Source organism: Scyliorhinus canicula, chromosome 3, assembly GCF_902713615.1.
Source record: "Scyliorhinus canicula chromosome 3, sScyCan1.1, whole genome shotgun sequence".
NCBI classification, from domain to species: Eukaryota; Metazoa; Chordata; class Chondrichthyes; order Carcharhiniformes; family Scyliorhinidae; genus Scyliorhinus; species Scyliorhinus canicula.
The window spans coordinates 115,166,045-115,185,517 of NC_052148.1; the positions used below are offsets into that span (position 1 = coordinate 115,166,045).

A 19,473-nucleotide genomic window follows, 5' to 3' on the forward strand; every position below is an offset into this window, starting at 1 on the left:
AGGTGCTTCACCTGAAAAGAGTATTTAGGCCCTTGGATGGTGAGCAGTGAGGAGGTAATGGGCCAGTTGTTGCAACTTCTGTTAATGCATGGGAATGCCATGGGAAGGGGGTGAGGTTTTGGAGATGGATGAGTAGACAAGGGTATCTCGAAGAGGGAACGGTCCCTGAGGAATACTGAAAATAGGAGTGCGGGGAAGATCTGTTTGTTTGTGGCATCATGCTGAGTTGCCAGAACTGGCGGAGGCTGGTGGGGTGAAAAGTGAGAACAAGAGGGATCCTATCCGTGTTCTGTGAGGGAGGGGAAGGGATGAGAGCAGAGGTGTGGGAGATGGACTATAGAAAGCTGGTGAAGGAGGGTGGTTACAAATAAGGGCTGGGATTCTCGGACCCTGCACCGGGTTGGAGAATCCCCGGGGGGAGGTGCAAATCCCGCCCCGACGCCGGTTGCCCTATTCTCCGGCGCCGTTTTGCGGGGGCTGGCGGGATTCCTGCCATGCCGGTCGGTCGGGGGCCATTGATAGCGGTGCCCCAGCGATTCTTCAGGCCCCAATGGGCCGAGTGTCCGTCCATTTTTGGCCAGACCCGCCAGCGCAAATTACTCACCTCACGTATGGCAGGACCTGGCAGGTAAGAGTGAGGGGGCGGTTTGGGGGGGGGGGGGGGGGATCCAACCCCGGGGGTGGCTCCCATGGTCGCCTGGCCCGCGATTGGGGCGTACCGATCTGTGGGCATGCTGCTTCCATGGGGGGCCCTCTTTCTTCCATGTCGGGCTCCGCCATATTGCCCGGGGGCCGCCGTGGAGAAGGGAACGCAGAAATACGCTGCCCATTCCGCGCATACACGAGATCACGCCGGCCGTTCCATGCATGTACGAACTCATGCCGGCCCTTCGGCGCTGGCTGGAGCAGCGGGGACGACTCCGGCAGCAACTTAGCCCCCTAGAAAGGTGAGAATTCTTCACCTTGGGGGGCCGTTGATGCCGGAGTCGTTGCCGCCGGTTTTCCTGCCGGCGAGGGAACATAGCCCCATTTTCAGAGAATCCCACCCAAGGTTTCAATGCATCGTGTTCATTGTACCCATTTATAGCTCTCCACATAAATTTTCAGATGGCTATGGAACTTACTTTGAGTCCGTTTTGACAGGTGCATACATCACATTCTTGAAGGTTGTCCTTTTCACATGATCAGTATTGTAAAAGCACTGTTCAAGAGGAAGATTACACATTGTTTAAATGGTACTGAGGTCAGTGTTTGCTTTAAAGTTAGGACAGTGCAAATTTAGGCCCAGAAATTCAACAGTGTCTGTTTTTCAGGTACAACAGTGTTTCCAGCCTTTAATGTTCAACACTGCTAGATTATCTTTTGCCGTTTTGAGCACTCCAGCAGTAGTACTAAAGCATATAAAAGCCATAATCCTTCTAATGCAAGGAAAGACATTTGTAAATTCAACTGTGAAACACAATTGAGTCTTCATTTCAAATCTTAAATTAGGGACTGGAAATGCTCAAGTAAAAACCATCAAAAGAACTGCTGGTATTTTACGTGCAACAATATCGAAGCACATTTAAAAATAGATATACAGGGTAGTAGCATCTAGCAACTGGATCTGTTTTCTCCCTATATTTTGCGGGGTTAGGATATTACAGTGGACTACCAGACTTTGCTTTAACTCTGTTATGATCATGTGAGAAGAGGTGAACTGGCTTCCCTCTATTCAATCTCCTTGGTTAGTAACAACGAAGGTTTATGTTTCTTTTTCATGAGGATGTGCATTTTTGAAATCAGAATGGATTTAACTATCTTGGCTCTGAGTAATAAGGAGGAATTGAAGCAAGTCTTTGTTGAAAGAAAGAAAGACCAAATTTATTAAGCACTAAAGCCGAGAAAAATAATAACAACATGGGGTGGAATTCTCCCCAAAAGTGTCTAAGTGTCATTTTGGGCACGAAAATCGATGTGAATTGCGTCAGATTCTGATTGCAATCTTTCCGCACTTAGTAATTTTTTGGAGGGGGTATGTTTTGCACCAGCATTGAGAGGGGCAGGTCCTAAACATACCAGCAAGCCTGGTTTCACAGGCTTTCATTTTCAAAGGGCATCCCAATTCAAAGTTAAGTGACAGGCCCCCTGCCACCGACATCGTGACCCCACGCAAACAAGGGAAACACCACCCAACACTTGATTACAGGGGGGCAAGCTCCCCCCCACCATTAAATGTTTAGATCATCTCCCCATACCACACAGGCATCTGGGTGAATCAACCCCCCCCCACCCCAGGAATCACTTGCATCAACCCCTCCCCACACCCGAAAGATCGCTGGCATCAACTCCTTCTTTCTCCCTCCAGCCAAAGATCGCTGGCATCAGGGTCAGTGATGGGTCTCCCATCTAGGTCCAGCCCCCTTCATGCCGTGCATCTTCAAATCATGCCCCACTCAGGCCCTGACCCAACCTTGGCACTGCCAGGGCCATGTCCCCGAGCACCCTGGGGCTACAATGGTCTCTGAACGCCTGGTGTAGTTCTTACATCTGGTCACACGCACGCATGCCACAGACAAACATGCACACACACAGCTGGGAAATCGCAACCATAGTATTTTCTGAACCACTGAAGCACTCCTACCCATTCTGTTGTCACGACACTCTGGGCTAGGGCGCGGTCAATTCCAGCCCTACTTGACGCAGCGTTGCAACAGAGGTGAAATTAGATTTCATTTAAAATACCCAAGGTCTTTGGTTGGGGTCTGTAAACTGCAGTTACCAGGGGCGGAATTCTCCGACCCCCCGCAGGGTCGGGGAATCGCCCGGGGCCGGGGTAAATCCCGTCCTCGCCGTGGCCGGAATTCTCCGCCACCCGGGAATCAGCGGGAGTGGGAATCACGCTCCGCCGATCGCCATGCCCCCGTGGCGATTCTCCGGCCCGCGATGGGCATAAGTCCCGCCGCTGACAGGCCAAAACGCCGACGTGGTTTAAACCAACTCTGGTGCCGGCGGGATTGGTGGCGCGAGCTGGCCCCCGGGGTCCTGGGCGGGGCGTGGGGCAATTGGACCCTGGGTGGTGCCCCCACGGTGGCCTGGCCCGCGATCAGGGCCCACCGATCGGCGGGCGGGCCAGTGCCATGGGGGCACTCTTTTTCTTCCGCCGCCGCCACGGCCTCCACCATGGCGGAGGCGGAAGAGACTCCCCCTACCGCGCATGCGCCGGTGGTGATGTCAGCGGCCGCTGATGCACCGCCGCATGCGTGGACCGGCGAAGGCCTTTTGGCCAGCCCCGGCGCAGGGCGGTGTAGCGCCAAAGGCCGTTGGCGCAGTTTTGGCGCTGGCCGGCCTAGCGGAAACCACTCCAGCGCGAGCCTAGCCCCTAAAGGTGCGGACAATTCTGCACCTTTGGGGAGGCCTGACGCCGGAGTGGTTGGTGCCACTCCGCTACGCCAGGACCCCCCGCCCCGCCGGGTAGGGGAGAATCCCAGCCCAGGTTTGCAACTTTAAAACACAAGTATCCTTTTATTATGTACAGTATTGTAATTAAACAGACAGAAAATGTAATGCATTATTTACTATCCCTTTCCTAACCCCTCCTTTCTAACTCACCCCAGTCTCTATTTACACCCACACACACACACACACACAGGGGAAATAGTGGTGAAAAGGGAAATAAATTTAAATAAAAATAAAAGCATGAGGATCTTTGATCCACTGGGATGACTTCCAGTCAATGTCTTTCTGAAGTTCAGGCTTTCATAAATTCATAAGATATAGGAACAGAATTAGGCCATTCGGCCCATCTAGTCTGCCAAGCCATTCTATCATAGCTGATATGTTCCTCATCTGCAACCAACAATGTTACAGCCCAATACAAATTGGATTGTGAAATCAGCCTGAGCATCTCTTCCCTAGAACACATGATCTAAGAGCGTGAGTAGGCAATTTAGCCTCCGGAGCCTAACACCCTCAATATGATCATGGCTGATCCCATCCTGGCCTCAACTCCACGATCCTGCCCAATCTCCAAAGCCCTTCAACCCATTGTGGTTAATGACAGTAGCGTAGTTTACACTGTATTACACATGTTGTACTACGTCTTTGTAAGCTCGGCACACAAGCAGTTGCGCTGCTCTGCCACTAGGGGGAGATGCACTGGGAGTGTACGGGAGTTTGTACTGGGCTCCACCCTTGGCTCCACCCACGGCTCCTCCCCCTAACCGGAAGTATAAAGGTTGACGCTGAGAGCCTGCCTGCCATTTCTTCTGGAGTTCATCTTGTCACAGGCAGGCTCTGTTGTAAGACGATTAAAACCACTGTTCACTTCTAATCATGTGTCGCGTGAATTGATGGTCTCATCACCCATTATCAATTAAAAATCTGTCCAACTCCTCCTTAAATTTACTCACCGACCCTGCATCCACCGCACACTGGGGTAGTGAATTCCTCAGATTCACAACCCTTTGTGAGAAGTAGTTTTTCCTCAAATCTGTTTTAAAGTTGCTACCTCTTGTTCTAAGATTATGACTTCCCATTTTAGTAAGAAGTCTTCCAACACCAGGTTCAAGTCCAACAGGTTTGTTTCAAACACTAGCTTTCGGAGCACTGCTCCTTCCTCAGGTGAATGTCACTCTTGTCATTCTTGGCGCGACGCCCCCATGGTCGAGAGTTACGGAGCGCCGCTCCGAGCCCCGCCGAGAGGGGAGAATAGGGGGCGAGGAGCGGCCTCCGAGGCCGTCGTGAAACTCGGCCGTGTTCACGACGGCCCTCCCGATTTTTCCCGGGAGCGGAGAATTCCGCCCCTCATCTTTGGAATCAATCCAGTGAACCTCCCCTGAACTGCCTCCAATGCCACTATATCTGTCCTCAAATAAGGGGATCAAAACTGTGCACAATACTCCAGGTGCGGTCTTACCAATGCCTTGTATAGTTCATAATATTAATAATAATAATCACTTATTGCCACAAGTAGGCTTTAATGAAGTTATTGTGAAAAGCCCCTTCGTCACCACATTCTGGCACCTGTTCACACTTCCTTACCTTTACACTCAATTCCTTTTGCTATAAATTCAAACATTCCATTTGCTTTCCTTATTATCGGCTGCACCTGCATGCTTGTTTTCTGGTACTTCTTCCTTCTAGGCTGGAGCTGGCTTTCTTTGGCAAGGTTGTCTACATTCTCTGCAGACACTAAGGGCGCGATTCTCCGCAAATGCGGAGAGTCGTGAAGGCTGCCGTGAAACCGGCCGTGTTTCCCGGCAGCCTCCGTGCCCCCTCCCGGGACCCGATTCTGCTCCCCGGTCGGGGCTAGCAGTGGGGCCCCGTGAACCTCGGCATCGCAGGCTTAGTGAAATTCGCTAAGCCCGCCTGCCAAAGTTAACGGCGGCTGACGCGCACAATGACGTCAGCCGCGCATATGCGTGAAACCCGCGCGTGCGCGGGCCAGTATGCCCCTCAGCCGCCCCGCGGACTGATCCAGTGGGGCGATGGAGGAACAAAGAGTGCGCGGGGTTCGGACCCGCTGCCTGTGATCGGTGCCCACCGATCGCAGGCCCATGACACCCTTGGCACGGCCGTGGTGCGGCCATGCCAATCGGTGCCATGGTTACCCAGAACGGCACTTTGCGGCCGTTTTCACGAACGGTGAGAGCAGGTGTGTTGCCGTTTGTGAAAACGGCCGTAAAGGCCTGGGAAATCGGCCCATCGGCTGGGGGAGAATCGCTGCTCGCCGTAAAAAAACGGCGAGCAGCGATTCGTGCCGGAAGGCGGGCGTGCTGGGGGGGGGGGAGAATAGCAGGAGGTCTGGAAAAATGTCGGGAAGGCCCTCCCGCTATTCTCCGACCCGTCGTGGGGGGCGGAGAATCGCGCCCCAAACATTTCAGGTTTAAAGAAAGGGGTGTATCAAGCACTCACTGCTTGATAAAGTACTTCTTTCATTTCAGCAAGCAGCAGATAGAGGGAGTGTGTTCTGTTAACTTCTAAGTCTAAGCACTTCTGCCCAGTTCTCTCAGAAAGCATTATACAGGAACCAATCACTGACCATTGTCAGGCAGAACACTGCCCCTGGCCAACCCACCCATTCCCAGTTAACCAATCGAACAAAGTCTCTGCAAAGCTGGTTCCTAACATCCACTCGGTGCCAAAAAGTCTGATTTCTCCTCTCCAAAATACAAAACCTGGGAACATTTGTATCCTGGCAAGCAGGCTGTCTCAAATTTGAATCTTCTGCTTAAAGGCACTTGCCAATTAAGTGTCCATGGACCAAAATAAAATTAAAATATAACAAAATAAAATAAATGGGGTCAAGGGAAATGAACAGGAAGGACTCTTACACTGAAGCGACTCCAAAAGTTAGTTTTGATCTTGCTGACTTTACAACATTGAAGAAGGTACAAACCAGCAGAGCAGTTCAGTAGTAAAAAAGGAATTGTGAGTCTACATCAGATGAGGCTGCACTTAACCTCAGAATGCATAGCACTGACTCCTGGAGGACAACTGTGGAAAAGACTTTCATAATATTATTTTTTCTGAGGATTTATATATTCACCAAAATTTTGCGGAAAAAAAACAGTCATTTAAGAAGTCATACAAAATAATACTACCATTTTTTTTTCGTAGGAGAATGATTATGCATTGCAGACAGCCTGGGCTAGAAAGTTAAGCTATATTACCAAGGTTTAGCTCAGTAAGATTAGTTCTTAATTGAGGTTACCAGAGTTTGATCCAGGCACGTGAGATAAAATATCACACAGACTTTTGTTGTTTCTTTGCTGAAGTTGTAAAATTCCAACATTCATCTTGCCCAGAATGTGTTTGTTTGCAGCACAGCTTTGAATGTGTATTTCCTGTGTCGTGGAAGCTGTTGTACACTAGAATTGTTAATTGGAGCTGGAGATCCTGGTCTGAAGCAGCAATAACAGAGATTTGTCATGGATGGGTGAGAGGGTATTAATACCTCGATACATATATCAAGTAAGTATGATAAGTATGATGACCCTGACTTATTTTCTGCTGGCAAACTATCAAACATTAGCTAATTTGTTAATCCTAATATTGTGGAAACTGGATTAAGGAACAGAATCAAAACTGCCAAATTGCTGGTGGTGCTAACCGATCAAAATTGAGACTCTTTCAAACTGAATTTCCTTCAGTGAATTTGCAGTGCAGAAGGAGGCCTTTTGGCCCATCAAGTCAGCACCAGCCCCTGGAAAGAGCACCCTACGTAAACACACACCTCCACCCCATCCCTGTAACCCAGTAGCCCCAACCAACCTTTATTTTTTTGCACACTAAGGGCAATTTAGCTTGGACAATCCACCTAACCAGCACATCTTTGAGCTGTGAGAGGAAACCAGAACACCTGGAAGAAACCAACGCAGGTGCAGAATGAAAATGCAAACTCCACACAGTCACCCGAGGCCGGAATTGAACCTGGGTCCCTGGAGCTGGGAGGCAGCAGTGCTGACCACTATGCCACCGTGCTGCCCCTAATGGCCTGGATCTTGTTTGTAATGTCGTTTAGAGAAGGAAATCTGCCATGCTTAGTCAGGCCTCCATGTGACTCCAGTAATGTGGTTGATTCTTAAATGCCCTCTGAAATTGACTAGCAATCCATTCAATTGCATCAAATTGCTGCAAAGTCAAAACAAAAGGAATGAAACTGAATGGACCACCTGTCATCCACATAGGCACTAGAAATAACAGAAAACTCAACCCTGCAACAGGGAGCTTGTGCCAAAATTGGGAGTGCTGTCCCAAAGACTAGTTAAGCAACAGCCTGACATTGTCAATCTCACAAAATCATACCTGACAGACAATCTCCCAGACATCAGCATCACCATCCCTGGGTACATCCTGTCCCACCACAGGTGGCGGGTGGCACAGTGATGCAGTTGAAGGGAGTTGCACTGAGAGTCCTCAGCATTGATTCCGCACCACATGAAGTCTCATAGCATCAATAAAACATGGGTTAGGAAACACCCTGCTGATTAACACCCAAGTTTCCATGCACCCCTCCATCCCCGCAGTTGATGAATCAGTACTTAGAAGAAGCATTGAGGGTGCCAATGGTACATAAAGTTCTCTGGATGGAGGACTTCAATATTCCTCATCACAATTGGCTCAAAGACTGAACTAGCCGAGTACTGGACTGGGTCCACAGCAGGTAGTGAGAGAACCAACAAGAGGGTAAAATCTATTTGACCTTATCCTCACATATCTACCTGTCACAGATGCATCTGTGCAAGCCAGTATTGGGAGAAATGACCATCACACAGTTTTTGTGGAGACAAAGTTCCATCTTCACATTGAGACTACCCTCATGTCACTGACACTGTACTAAATGGGTTATATTTCAAACCATTGTGGCAATTCAAGGCTGGGGATGCATGAGGTGCTGCAAACCGTCCTCAGTAGCAAAATTGTATTCAACCACTATCTGCAACCTCATGGCCCGGCATATCCACCACTTGACCATCATGCCAGGAGATCAACCCTGGATCAGTGAAGAGTTTAGAGGGCCATGCCAGGGGCAGCACCTTGAATGCCAATAACAGCATAAGCAGCAAGTAATAGACAGAGCTAAGCGATTCCACAACCAACGGATCTAAGCTTTAAAATGGTGAATGGTGGTGGACAATTAAACAACTCACTGGAGGTGGAGATTGCACAAATATCCCCATCCTCAATGATGGGAAGCTCAACACATCAGTGCAAAAGATGATGCTGAAGCATTCACAATATTCTTCAGCCGGAAATGCTGAATGGAAGATCCATCTCAGCTTCACAGATGCCAGTCTTCAGCCAATTTAGTTCACTCCACGTGATATCAGGAAATAACAGACAGCACTGGATACTACGAAGGCCATGGGCCCTGGCAACATTCCAGACATTTGTCTCCAGAGCGAGTTTGCTCCTCGCTAAACTGTTCCAGTACAGCTTCAACACTTGCAGCTACTTGGCAATGTGGAAAATTGCTCAAGTATGACCTGTCTACAAGAAATAGGACAAATCTAACCCATCCAATTTCTAATCATTCTACTGTTGGTCATCAACAAAGTGATGGAAGGGATCATCGGCAATGCTATCAAGCCACACTTACCCAGTACTAACCTCTTCACTGATGCTCAGTTGTGATTCTGCTCGGGTAACTTAGCTGCTCACCTCATTACAGCCTTGGTTAAAACACGGACAAAAGAACTGAACTCGGTGAAGTGAGAGTGACTTCCCTTGACATTAAAGCACATTTGACTTGAGTGTAGTATCAAGGAACCTGAGAAAACGGGAGCCAAGGAGAATCAGGAGAAAAACTATCCACTGGTTGGAGGCATAAAGGAAGATGGTTGGGGATGTTGTATGTCAATCATCTCAGTCCCAGGACATCACTGCAGGAGCTTCTCGGGCTAGTTTATGAGGCCAAACTATGCTTAGCTGCTTCACTAATGACCTTCCTTCTATCATAAGGTCAGAAGTGCTGATATTTGCAGATGACTGCAAGCTTTCAACATCATTCGTGATTCCTTAGATACTGAAACAGTCCATGCCCAAATGCAGCAAGACTTGGACAACATTCAGACTTGGCCTGAATAGTGAGAATTAATATTCACATCACATAAGTGACAAATAATGACCATATCCAACAAGAGAGAATCTCCCCATCTCCCCTTGACATTCAGTGGCATTACCATCGTTGAATCACTGCCATCAACATTCTGAATGTTGCCATTGGCCCAAATACTCAACTGGAGCAGCCATATACAAGCTTTGGTTAGAAGAGAAGGTCAGATGCCAGAAATCCTGCAGTGAGTAACTCACCTCCTGATTTCCAAAATCCATCTGCCTTCTAGGAGGCACAAATCAGGAGTGTGATGGAATACTCTCCACTTGCTTGGATGAGTGCAGCTTCTATAACACTCAAAAACCTCAACATTATCCAGGACAAAGCAGCCCACTTGATTAGCACCCAGTTCACCACCTCAAACCTCCACCACTGGGAAACAGAGACAGTAGAATGTACCATCAACAAGATACACTCCAGCAGTTCACCAAGGCTCCTTCTATCCCATGACCACTACCACCTAGAAGGACAGCAGCAGCAGAAGAGTGGGAACATCACAAACTGCAAGTTCCCCTCTAAACCACACAAAATCCTGACTTGGAACTGTATCTCCATTTCTTCATTGTCGCTGGGTCAAAATCTTGTGCTGAGCACCACCTTCCCAAAGTAAAATGAAGAAGAGTAGGTGATCTGTGTTGCAGTCTGTAGAAGAAATAGACTCAAATAACATGGATGTTAATGTTTAACGGGAGACCCAGGTTGTATTGCTGGAAAGCAGGTGTAAGGGAGTCACACTTGGAGACAATATATATTTTTATAGTGGTAGACTATAATCTCAAGCCCCAAGAAGGTGTGAGAATGTTAGGTTGGAAGCAGTTATACTTTGAACTGCCCATTTGATTCCAGGAAAGAGTACAGTTGGAGTCCAAAGGATGGAGTATTTGCATTTCTTCCTTGATACAAGTCCCATGTGATTCATGTCATCATGGAAATGGATCTTGAGAGAAGGAAGCCATGTTTACCAAAATTCACTAGACTCTGGGGTGGTCCCAGTGGATTGGAAATTAGCAAACGTGACACCACTGTTTAAAAAAGGAGGTAGGCAGAGAGCGGGAAATTATAGGCCAGCGAGCTTAACTTCGGTAGTAGGGAAGATTCTGGAATCTATCATCAAGGAAGAAATAGCAAGGCATCTGGATAGAAATTGTCCCATTGGGCAGATGCAGCATGGGTTCATAAAGGGCAGGTCGTGCCTAACTAATTTAGTGGAATTTTTTGAGGACATTACCAGTGCAGTAGATAACGGGGAGCCAATGGATGTGGTGTATCTGGATTTCCAGAAAGCCTTTGACAAGGTGCCACACAAAAGGTTGCTGCATAAGATAAAGATGCATGGCATTAAGGGTAAAGTAGTAGCATGCACAGAGGAATGGTTAATTAATAGAAAGCAAAGAGTGGGGATTAATGGTGTTTCTCTGGTTGGCAATCAGTAGCTAGTGGTGTCCCTCAGGGATCCGTGTTGGGCCCAAAATTGTTCACAATTTACATAGATGATTTGTAGTTGGGGACCAAGGGCAATGTGTCCAAGTTTGCAGATGACACTAAGATGAGTGGTAAAGTGGGGTGCTAATCAAGCAGAGGATACTGGAAGTCTGCAGAGGGATTTGGATAGGTTAAGTGAATGGGCTAGGGTCTGGCAGATGGAATACAATGTTGACAAATGTGAGGTTATCCATTTTGGTAGGAATAACAGCAAACGGGATTATTATTTAAATGATAAAATATTAAAGCAACCGCTGTGCAGAGAGACCTGGGTGTGCTAGTGCATGAGTCACAGAAAGTTGGTTTACAGGTGCAACAGATGATTAAGAAGGCAAATGTAATTTTGTCCTTCATTGCTAGAGGGATGGAGTTTGAGACTAGTGAGGTTATGTTGCAATTGTATAAGGTGTTAGTGAGGCCACACCTGGAGTATTGTGTTCAGTTTTGGTCTCCTTACTTGAGAAAGGACGGACTGGCACTGGAGGGTGTGCAGAGGAGATTCACTAGGTTAATCCCAGAGCTGAAGGGGTTGGATTATGAGGAGAGGTTGAGTAGACTGGGACTGTACTAGTTGTAATTTAAAAGGATGAGGGGGATCTTATCGAATCATTTAAAATTATGAAGGGAATAGATAGGATAGATGCGGGCAGGTTGTTTCCACTGGCGGGTGAAAGCAGAACTAGGGGACATAGCCTCAAAATAAGGGGAAGTAGATTTGGGACTGAGTTTAGGGGGAACTTCTTCACCCAAAGGGTTGTGAATCTATGGAATTCCTTGCCCAGTGAGCAGTTGAGGCTCCTTCATTAAATGTTTTTAAGGTAAAGATAGATAGTTTTTTGAAGAATAAAGGGATTAAGGGTTATGGTGTTCGGGCCGGAAAGTGGAGCTGAGTCCACAAAAGATCAGCCATGATCTCATTGAATGGCGGAACAGGCTCGAGGGGCCAGATGGCCTACTCCTGCTCCTAGTTCTTATGTTCTTATGTTCTTATGTCAGATTGGGTTACAGCTTTCCTAAAATATCACTGAATATCACAGACAACATTAGTCTGCCAGAATTTGAGAGTGAGGGAACAGCTGGAAACCAAAATTCTTTATGGCTCACCATAACAGAATGTGGGTGAGAGCTCATGCTTGGATTGAAAAGATCAAATTCATGAGGATTTTAAATGAAGCTGGAAGATTTGCGCAAGAAATGAAAAATGAAAATCGCTTATTGTCACGAGTAGACTTCAATGAAGTTACTGTGAAAAGCCCCTAGTTGCCACATTCCGGTGCCTGTTCAGGAGAGAGAATGGCCAGGAAAATCCCTGAAGTGAAAGACAGCTCTGGGCTTAAAAATGACCACACTGAAAAGGAAAGGAACGCATGCAAGTTCTTGGGAGCTAAGAATCACTTAAGAATGAGTCTGGGAAAACTGAATGACTACTTAAAGGACGATGAAAAGTATACCTGTAAAGTGAATTTTTCAGTTGTGTTAAAAGTAATAGGGGTAAGTTATATTCTGTACAAAAATAATATTTAGTTAATGGTGCTTTTAGTCTGAAAACTACCAAGTCTTCAAATGTGAAACCTTGTCATGTCATTCTTCCAGCTGTGAATTGAAAGTTTGAATTTCTTTTCAAAAGTTAATGGTTTCTGCAGATTGCAACACATATGGATCATCACTGATCTCCCTCAGCCCCCACTCTGCGGGTGTTCTGGTTGCCTGCTGAAAAGAGAAAGCCAATACTGGGATATGCTGTCAAATCAATGGCATCACAAGTGGTTCCATCTCTAGCCAGTTTCTCCCAGGGAAGGAAAGTTAGGCCTAGATTTGCGCAGAGTCGTGGAGATTCCACCACTTATTCAAAATGGCGCTCGGAACTCGGATCCATAGTTCCCACCCCCATTTCTGACAGGTCTTATTTTTGCCAGGAGGGGAAAGGGAGTGGGAAATAAATCACAAATGGAGGAAAGCCAAATGCATTGGGGCCATTTGAAATCATTGGTGAGTCCAAACAGATCCCATTTCCATTGGCGCAAGAACATTATGCTGCAGTGTGTGTTATTGACTTTATGCGTAGATGTAAACATTCAATGACCAGATAAGGTCTATGGGAGTGTCGAACTGACAAGTTATTTAAATCCCCTGCCTGAACCTGTGAGTTGAAAAAGATCAGTGCTTGCATTTTCAAAAGATGTTTGTTGGCATGTCCCTTAAATTCTCTCATTATAACATTGTTACAACTTGCCTCCTTCTGCAATCTGCATTATCATAGTTGGTGGCTGTAAGTTCACAGTTTGATTGCTATCTCACAGAATTTATTAAAGGGTAAGCTGCCTTTGATTTGGGATTATGAATCCAAATGTTTGTTCTATAAAGGACGAAGTGTTGAGGGGGTTTAAATGTATTGAGATTTTTTTATGAATTACAGTATTTTTAATGTATTACAAGCTCCAATAGAAATTGAAACCTTTATTTTGTTCAATATCAGCATGGCTCCTGAGGTCTGTCCATGGTGGACACTGGTGTGTTGGCAGGGAGGGTGTAAGGGCAAAGAGTAATGGGTGAGGGTCATGAGTTGTAATAGAGGCAATACTGGGCTATCGGGATGCGTACATGGTAATGTGTTGGCCAGGATGGCATGAGGGGCTTTTGGGGATCTTTGAGAGGAGGGGTGCGCATGAACTGGAATGGATGGAGCATGGGAGAGTTTGGGATATGCAAGTGAGGGCTATAGGGTCTTATATTTAACACAACTCGGAAGTCCTAGAGAACTGAGGTGGATCTTTTGTAACCAGCCTGACTTGACCTTTCCAATCGCTGTGGCTGCCTCTGATCTCCTTCCCGGGATGGCAAGCCTGATGCCAGCATGAACCCATCTGCCTCTGCACAGCACCAACGGCGCCGGAGTGTTGCACGCAGCTCTGGCGCCGATACGCGGCCCTACACTGCCGGCACAGGTCCGCACATGTGCATGGCGGCCGTTTCTGCACCCGTGCATGCGTGTGGTGGCCGTTTCCATGCCGGTGCAGGCACGAGGTGGCCGTTTCTGCATTGGTGCCATGCAACATGCCAGAGCGCCACAGCGGGCCTGCGCGGAAGGAGGTAGGCCCCCTCCAGATCGCGCGCCACCGATCGGTAGCGCCCGATCCCGGGGCTGGCCATTGTGCAGCCCCCCCGGACTCTGATCCCCCCGTCCACCGCTCCACCAGGACGTCCACCGCTGCCGTGGGTCCGAGCTCCCGCCAGTGGTACTAGGTTGGAACCACGCTGGCAGAACTCGTTGGGAACTCGGCCGGTTGACCGCGGAGAATCGCCGCGGGGGCCGTTAAAAATGGCTCCCGACCGGCGCCGTATCGACCACGCGCCCGCGACTGCCGCCAATTCTCCGGTCGGAGCGGCGTGGCGGGAATGTTCGGCGTGACCGGCGATTCTCCGACCCGGCACGGGCTCAGAGAATTATGCCCCCTGTCTGAATGTTTAGTCCTTTCAGAAGCACTGTGGCCAAACAACTCTGTTCATTTTGAACACCAAGTAGCAGAGTCTGTGCCATTCATCAATCCAGTCCAGAGAGTAAAAAATAACGTACACTTATATTGGATCGTACAGCACTGAAAAGACATCCCAAACCTGGCAATGAGGTGCAACAGAAATGTTGGCACTGATGTACTTTCAGGCGACCAATTTGCACATGATAAGGAATAAATGACCAGATCATCTGTGTTTGGTGTTGTCTAAATGGCAACTTTACATCAGGATATAGGGAGAATTCCCTTACTCTTCTCTGAATAGTGCTGTAGGATGTTTTACAACCACCTGAGAAGGGATGGGGGATCTGTTTAATGTCTCATCGAAAAGATTGCACTTCCAACAGTGCAACATTTAGTAAAGGCAACGGAGTCAGTCGAGTAAATAGCAAGTACTGATTTATTCACAAAAGAAACGTATATAAACACTCACAGGGCCCGGCTAGGTTCCACCGGTCCTATCTCTGGAGGCCTGATCTAGCCAGGCTGACCTTATATACAACAATCCCTGCCTCGTAGTTAACGGGGGAGTGCATACTCCTCGAGCCACATGGGGACTATCATCAAACCTGTCCTATGAGTTTTGTGCTAGATATTACACACCTTATTATCAAGGTTTCCCAACCAGCGCTGCGATATATCACCAGAACATTTAAAAAAAAGTAACATTTGGGATGAAGATTGGCCAGGACAGTGGGAAGATGTCGCCTGTCCGATAAAATAATGCCATACAATCCTTTTATTGTGTACCAGAGAGGGCAGTACTGCACTGAAATGTCAGCCTGGATTTCATGTTAATGCCTCTGGGTTGAAGTTTAAATCCACAATCTTCTAACTAAGAACACAGAATGCTCCTGTGATGCCAAGGCTGCAGCCGTATGGCTCAGTTCCATACAAGACAACACTAGCCAATTAAGCTGCAAGGGGAACTGCGGCAAGGTGTCGCTGAAGCAGCAGAACCTGTTTCAGTGCCTAAACCTACAAAGGCTTTCCTAATAAAGTATTCTTGTTTGGGAATAAACCTCTGACTTCTGCATGATAAGATAAAGAACCCAATAGAAGGTGCAACACAAGGGAAATAAGGCTGGCGAACAGAAAATATTTGAATTGAATAACATTCAACATAAATCAGAACTCCAAAATCCTCTTCTTGCATGAACAGTAAGTGACAGTAAGGGGAGGAAACTATCCTTTTCAGGGTATAGAGAGTCAAAACCGTTTAGAAATTCAGGGCAAGATTATAATACGTAATGAGTACTTTGCATTGGTATTTATGAAGGAAAAGGAAGCTGACAAAGTATCGGCAGAAGCGCAGATAGTACAGGTGACGGATAGGGTGAAAATTGAGTGACAGGTTGTACTGGAAAGTCAGAAGGGGTTGTCATAATCTTCCCTACATATGGAGGAGGTGCCAGAGTATTTGAGAGTGGCTAATGTGACATACTTACTCAAGGCAGTTTGAGTAACTACAGGCCAGTTAGTTTAACATCAGAGGTGGGTAATTTTTAGAACCAATAATCTGGGGGGGGAAAAAAACAATTGCATTTGGAAATGTTTGTGCTAATTAAGAACATCGGGCAGGAATTTGTAAAAGTCAGATTTACTGGAAATTCTAACTGATTTTTTTGTTGAAGTAGCAGAGAATGTTGATTAAGGGAATGCAGCAGGTGTACGAAGGGAGGTGATTGTGTTGTGGTACTGTTACTGGATTGGTGATCCAGAGTAATACTCTGGGGAACTAGGTTCAAATCCCGCCATGGTGGAAATAGAATCCAATAAATATCTAGAATGAAAAGTCTAATGATGAATTGTCGATTGTTGTAAAAAAAAACTGTTCTAATATGATTCAGGGAATGAAATCTGCTGTCCTTACCTGGTCTGACCTACATGTGACCTGATCTACATGTGATTCCAGATCACAGCAATGCAGTTGACCCTGAACTGGCCCAGCAAGCCACTCAGTTGCATAAAAAAACTGCAACCAAGTCTAAAAGATAAGAAACCAGACCAACCGGCATTGACTGAGGCAAAATAACTGCTGGGCAACAAAAGCGAAATCCGTATCCCATAAAAATGAATTTTGATAAAGTCTATGGATTTTAAGAAAGCATTGAACAAATTCCACATAAAAGGTTGGTTAAAGGGTGGCATGTGGCGCAGTGGTTAGCACTGGGAATGCAGCGCTGAGGAACCTGGTTCGAATCCCGGCCCTGGGTCACTGTCCGTGTGGATTTTGCACGTTCTCCCCAAGTCTGCGTGGGTTTCACCGCCACAACCCAAAGATGTACTGGTTAGGTGGATTGGTCACGCTAAATTGCCCCTTAATTGGAAAAGAAAATAATTGGCTACTCTAAATTTATTTTTTAAAAAGGCTGGATAACAAAATTATGGTTCGTACAGTAGATGGGCTCATGTCAGTTTGGGCTAAAGAAAACCAGCTCGAGGACAGAAAATACAGAGTCATGATGAATAGTCATTTTTCAGACTGGAAGATTGCAGATAGTGGTATTTCCCAAGATACTGACTAGGACTACTGCTTTTTTGCTATATGTATTACTTGGAATTGGAATACAGAGTGAAATTTCAAAATTTACCAATGATACCAAGCTTGGAGATGTGGCTGACAAATAAGGATAACTGCAACATGACATAGGTAGACTAGCAGAGTGGGAAGACACGTGGCAAGAAGAATTTGATACATTGAAGTGTGAGATGATGCATTTCCGCAGAAGGGACAGGGAAAGCCAAAGAGAGTTAAGGCCATAGTTCTAAAGAGTATGCAGAGGGACCTGGGTGTTCAGGTATTTAGATCTTTGAAAATGAAAGGGCAAATCGAGAAAGTCATTGGCAAAGCATATAGTGTTGGGCCTCGTAAGAAGAGGTGTTGAGTTAAAAAGCAGGAAGTTTATGCTGAACCTTTAAAAAAAAAACTATGGTCAGGCCAGATCTAGAATACTGCATCCAGTCCTGGTCTCCACACTTTGGGAAGGATGAGGGCCTTTGAGAAGCTGTCAGGATTTACCAAAATGGTTCCAGGGCTGCAGGATTTTACTGACAAGGTTGGAGAAGCTGAGTTGCTTTCCTTGGAGCAAAGGAGATTTAAGGGAAAATTCCGATGTACAAGATTATGACAAGTTAGGATATGGTAGACAAAAAAAAAACTCTTGCCATCACCGAATGGTACAAGGTCAAGGAGACACTGATGTGTAAGGTTTTAGGTAGGACATGCAGGGGAATGTGAGGAAGAACTTTTTTACACAATGAGTGGGAATAACCTGGAACACGCTGCCCATGAGGGTGGTGGATGCAGAGACATTCAATCATTTCAAAAGGAAACTAGATAGTCACCCGAAAGATTTAAACTTGCAGGGCTATGGGGATAGAGTGAGGGAATGGAACTGACTGGTTTTCACTACAGAGAGCCCACCATAGACAGGAGGGCCCACCATAGACAGGAGGGCCCAAATGGCCTACTTCTGTGCTGTAACTGACTCTGCGACTCTTTGAATGCTTAACACTTGATTACTTCCCATCCAGTCTAACCGTCCAGATGATTCTGAAAATAAATTAGGAATGGTGTACAAGAATTTAAAATTCTTCTTGCTTCATGATTTGAAAGAATCCTGTGTGTCATGATTCTGGCCATGATTCTGGACAACATAATTCCTAGAGAGCACAAGCCTGTAATGCAGAAGGGACTATACTCGGAGGCTAAACTGACCATTTTGCTTAGAGATGCCAGGAAATGGAAATGTGGGATGTGGAAAAGGTCAGAAATGTGCATTCTAATTTCACTGTTTTCATATTGAGGATAAAGACACATTCCTAGAAACATAGAACAAACAGCAAGAGGAGGCTATTCGGCATTTCAACCCGCTCTGCCATTCATTATGATCATGGCTGATCATACAACTCAATAGCCTAATCCCACTTTCCCCATATCCTTTAATCCTCTTTGCCCTAAGCGATATATCTAACTGCTTCTTGAAGCTATACAATGTTTTGGACTCAACTACTTCCTGTGGTAACGAATTCCACAGGCTCACCACTCTCTGGGTGAAGAACTTTCTCCTTATCTCTGTCCTAAATGGTCTACCCCAGGGGTGGGCAAACTACGGCCCGTGGGCCGCATGCGGCCCGCCAGAGGTCTTTATGCGGCCCACCAAGTCATTAAAAAAAAAAAAAAAAAAATTTTTTTTTTAAATTTAAAAATTAAAATTTTTTTTTTTTTTTAAGGTTAATGGGGGGGCTGTTGGGTTACTTACTGGTATAGGGTGGATACGTTGACTTGAGTAGGGTGATCATTGCTCAGCACAACATCGAGGGCCGAAGGGCCTGTTCTGTGCTGTACTGTTCTATGTTCTATGTTCTATATGAGGCGCCCAGAATCATAACCGGGTGAAGTAATTATTTTACTTAATATACTATGCGGCCCTTTAAAATTGTGAATTTCTGAATGTGGCCCTTGCACGGAAAAGTTTACCCACCCCTGGTCTACCCCGTATCCTCAGACTGTGACCCCTGGTCCTAGACACACACACACCATCGAGAACATTCTTCCTACTTCAACCCTATCCAGCCCTGATACAATTTCAGAGGTTTCTATGAGATCCCCCTCATTCTTCTGAACTCCAGAGAGTACAATCCTAACCGATTCAATCTCTCCTCATACATCAGTACTGCCATCCCAGGAATCAGTCTGCTAAACCTTGGCTGCACTCCCTCTATAGCTAGAACATCCTTCCACAGGATAATTTCAGGAAGAAATCCCTATTCCTGTACTCGAATCCTCTCGCAATGAAGGCCAGCATACCTTTTGCCTACTGTACTGCCTGCTGCACCTGTATGCTTACCTTCTGTGACTGGTGTATGAGGACACCC

The 19,473-nt window shown here is 46.6% G+C and overlaps 1 protein-coding gene across 2 annotated transcripts in view; it reads left to right on the forward strand.

Moving 5' to 3' along the window:
- Positions 1 to 19,473, forward strand: part of LOC119962886 (zeta-sarcoglycan) — a 1,211,045-nt gene that overhangs the window by 796,978 nt on the left and 394,594 nt on the right. Inside the window, exon 1 of one of the 2 annotated variants that reach the window (XM_038791121.1) lies at positions 6,635 to 6,954. The exons of the other annotated variant lie outside the window; for it this stretch is intronic. Coding sequence (XP_038647049.1) covers positions 6,916 to 6,954 — 39 coding nt within the window. The 5' untranslated portion in view covers positions 6,635 to 6,915. Of the gene's footprint in view, positions 1 to 6,634; positions 6,955 to 19,473 lie in introns of those variants that run through there. 2 annotated transcript variants of the gene reach the window in all.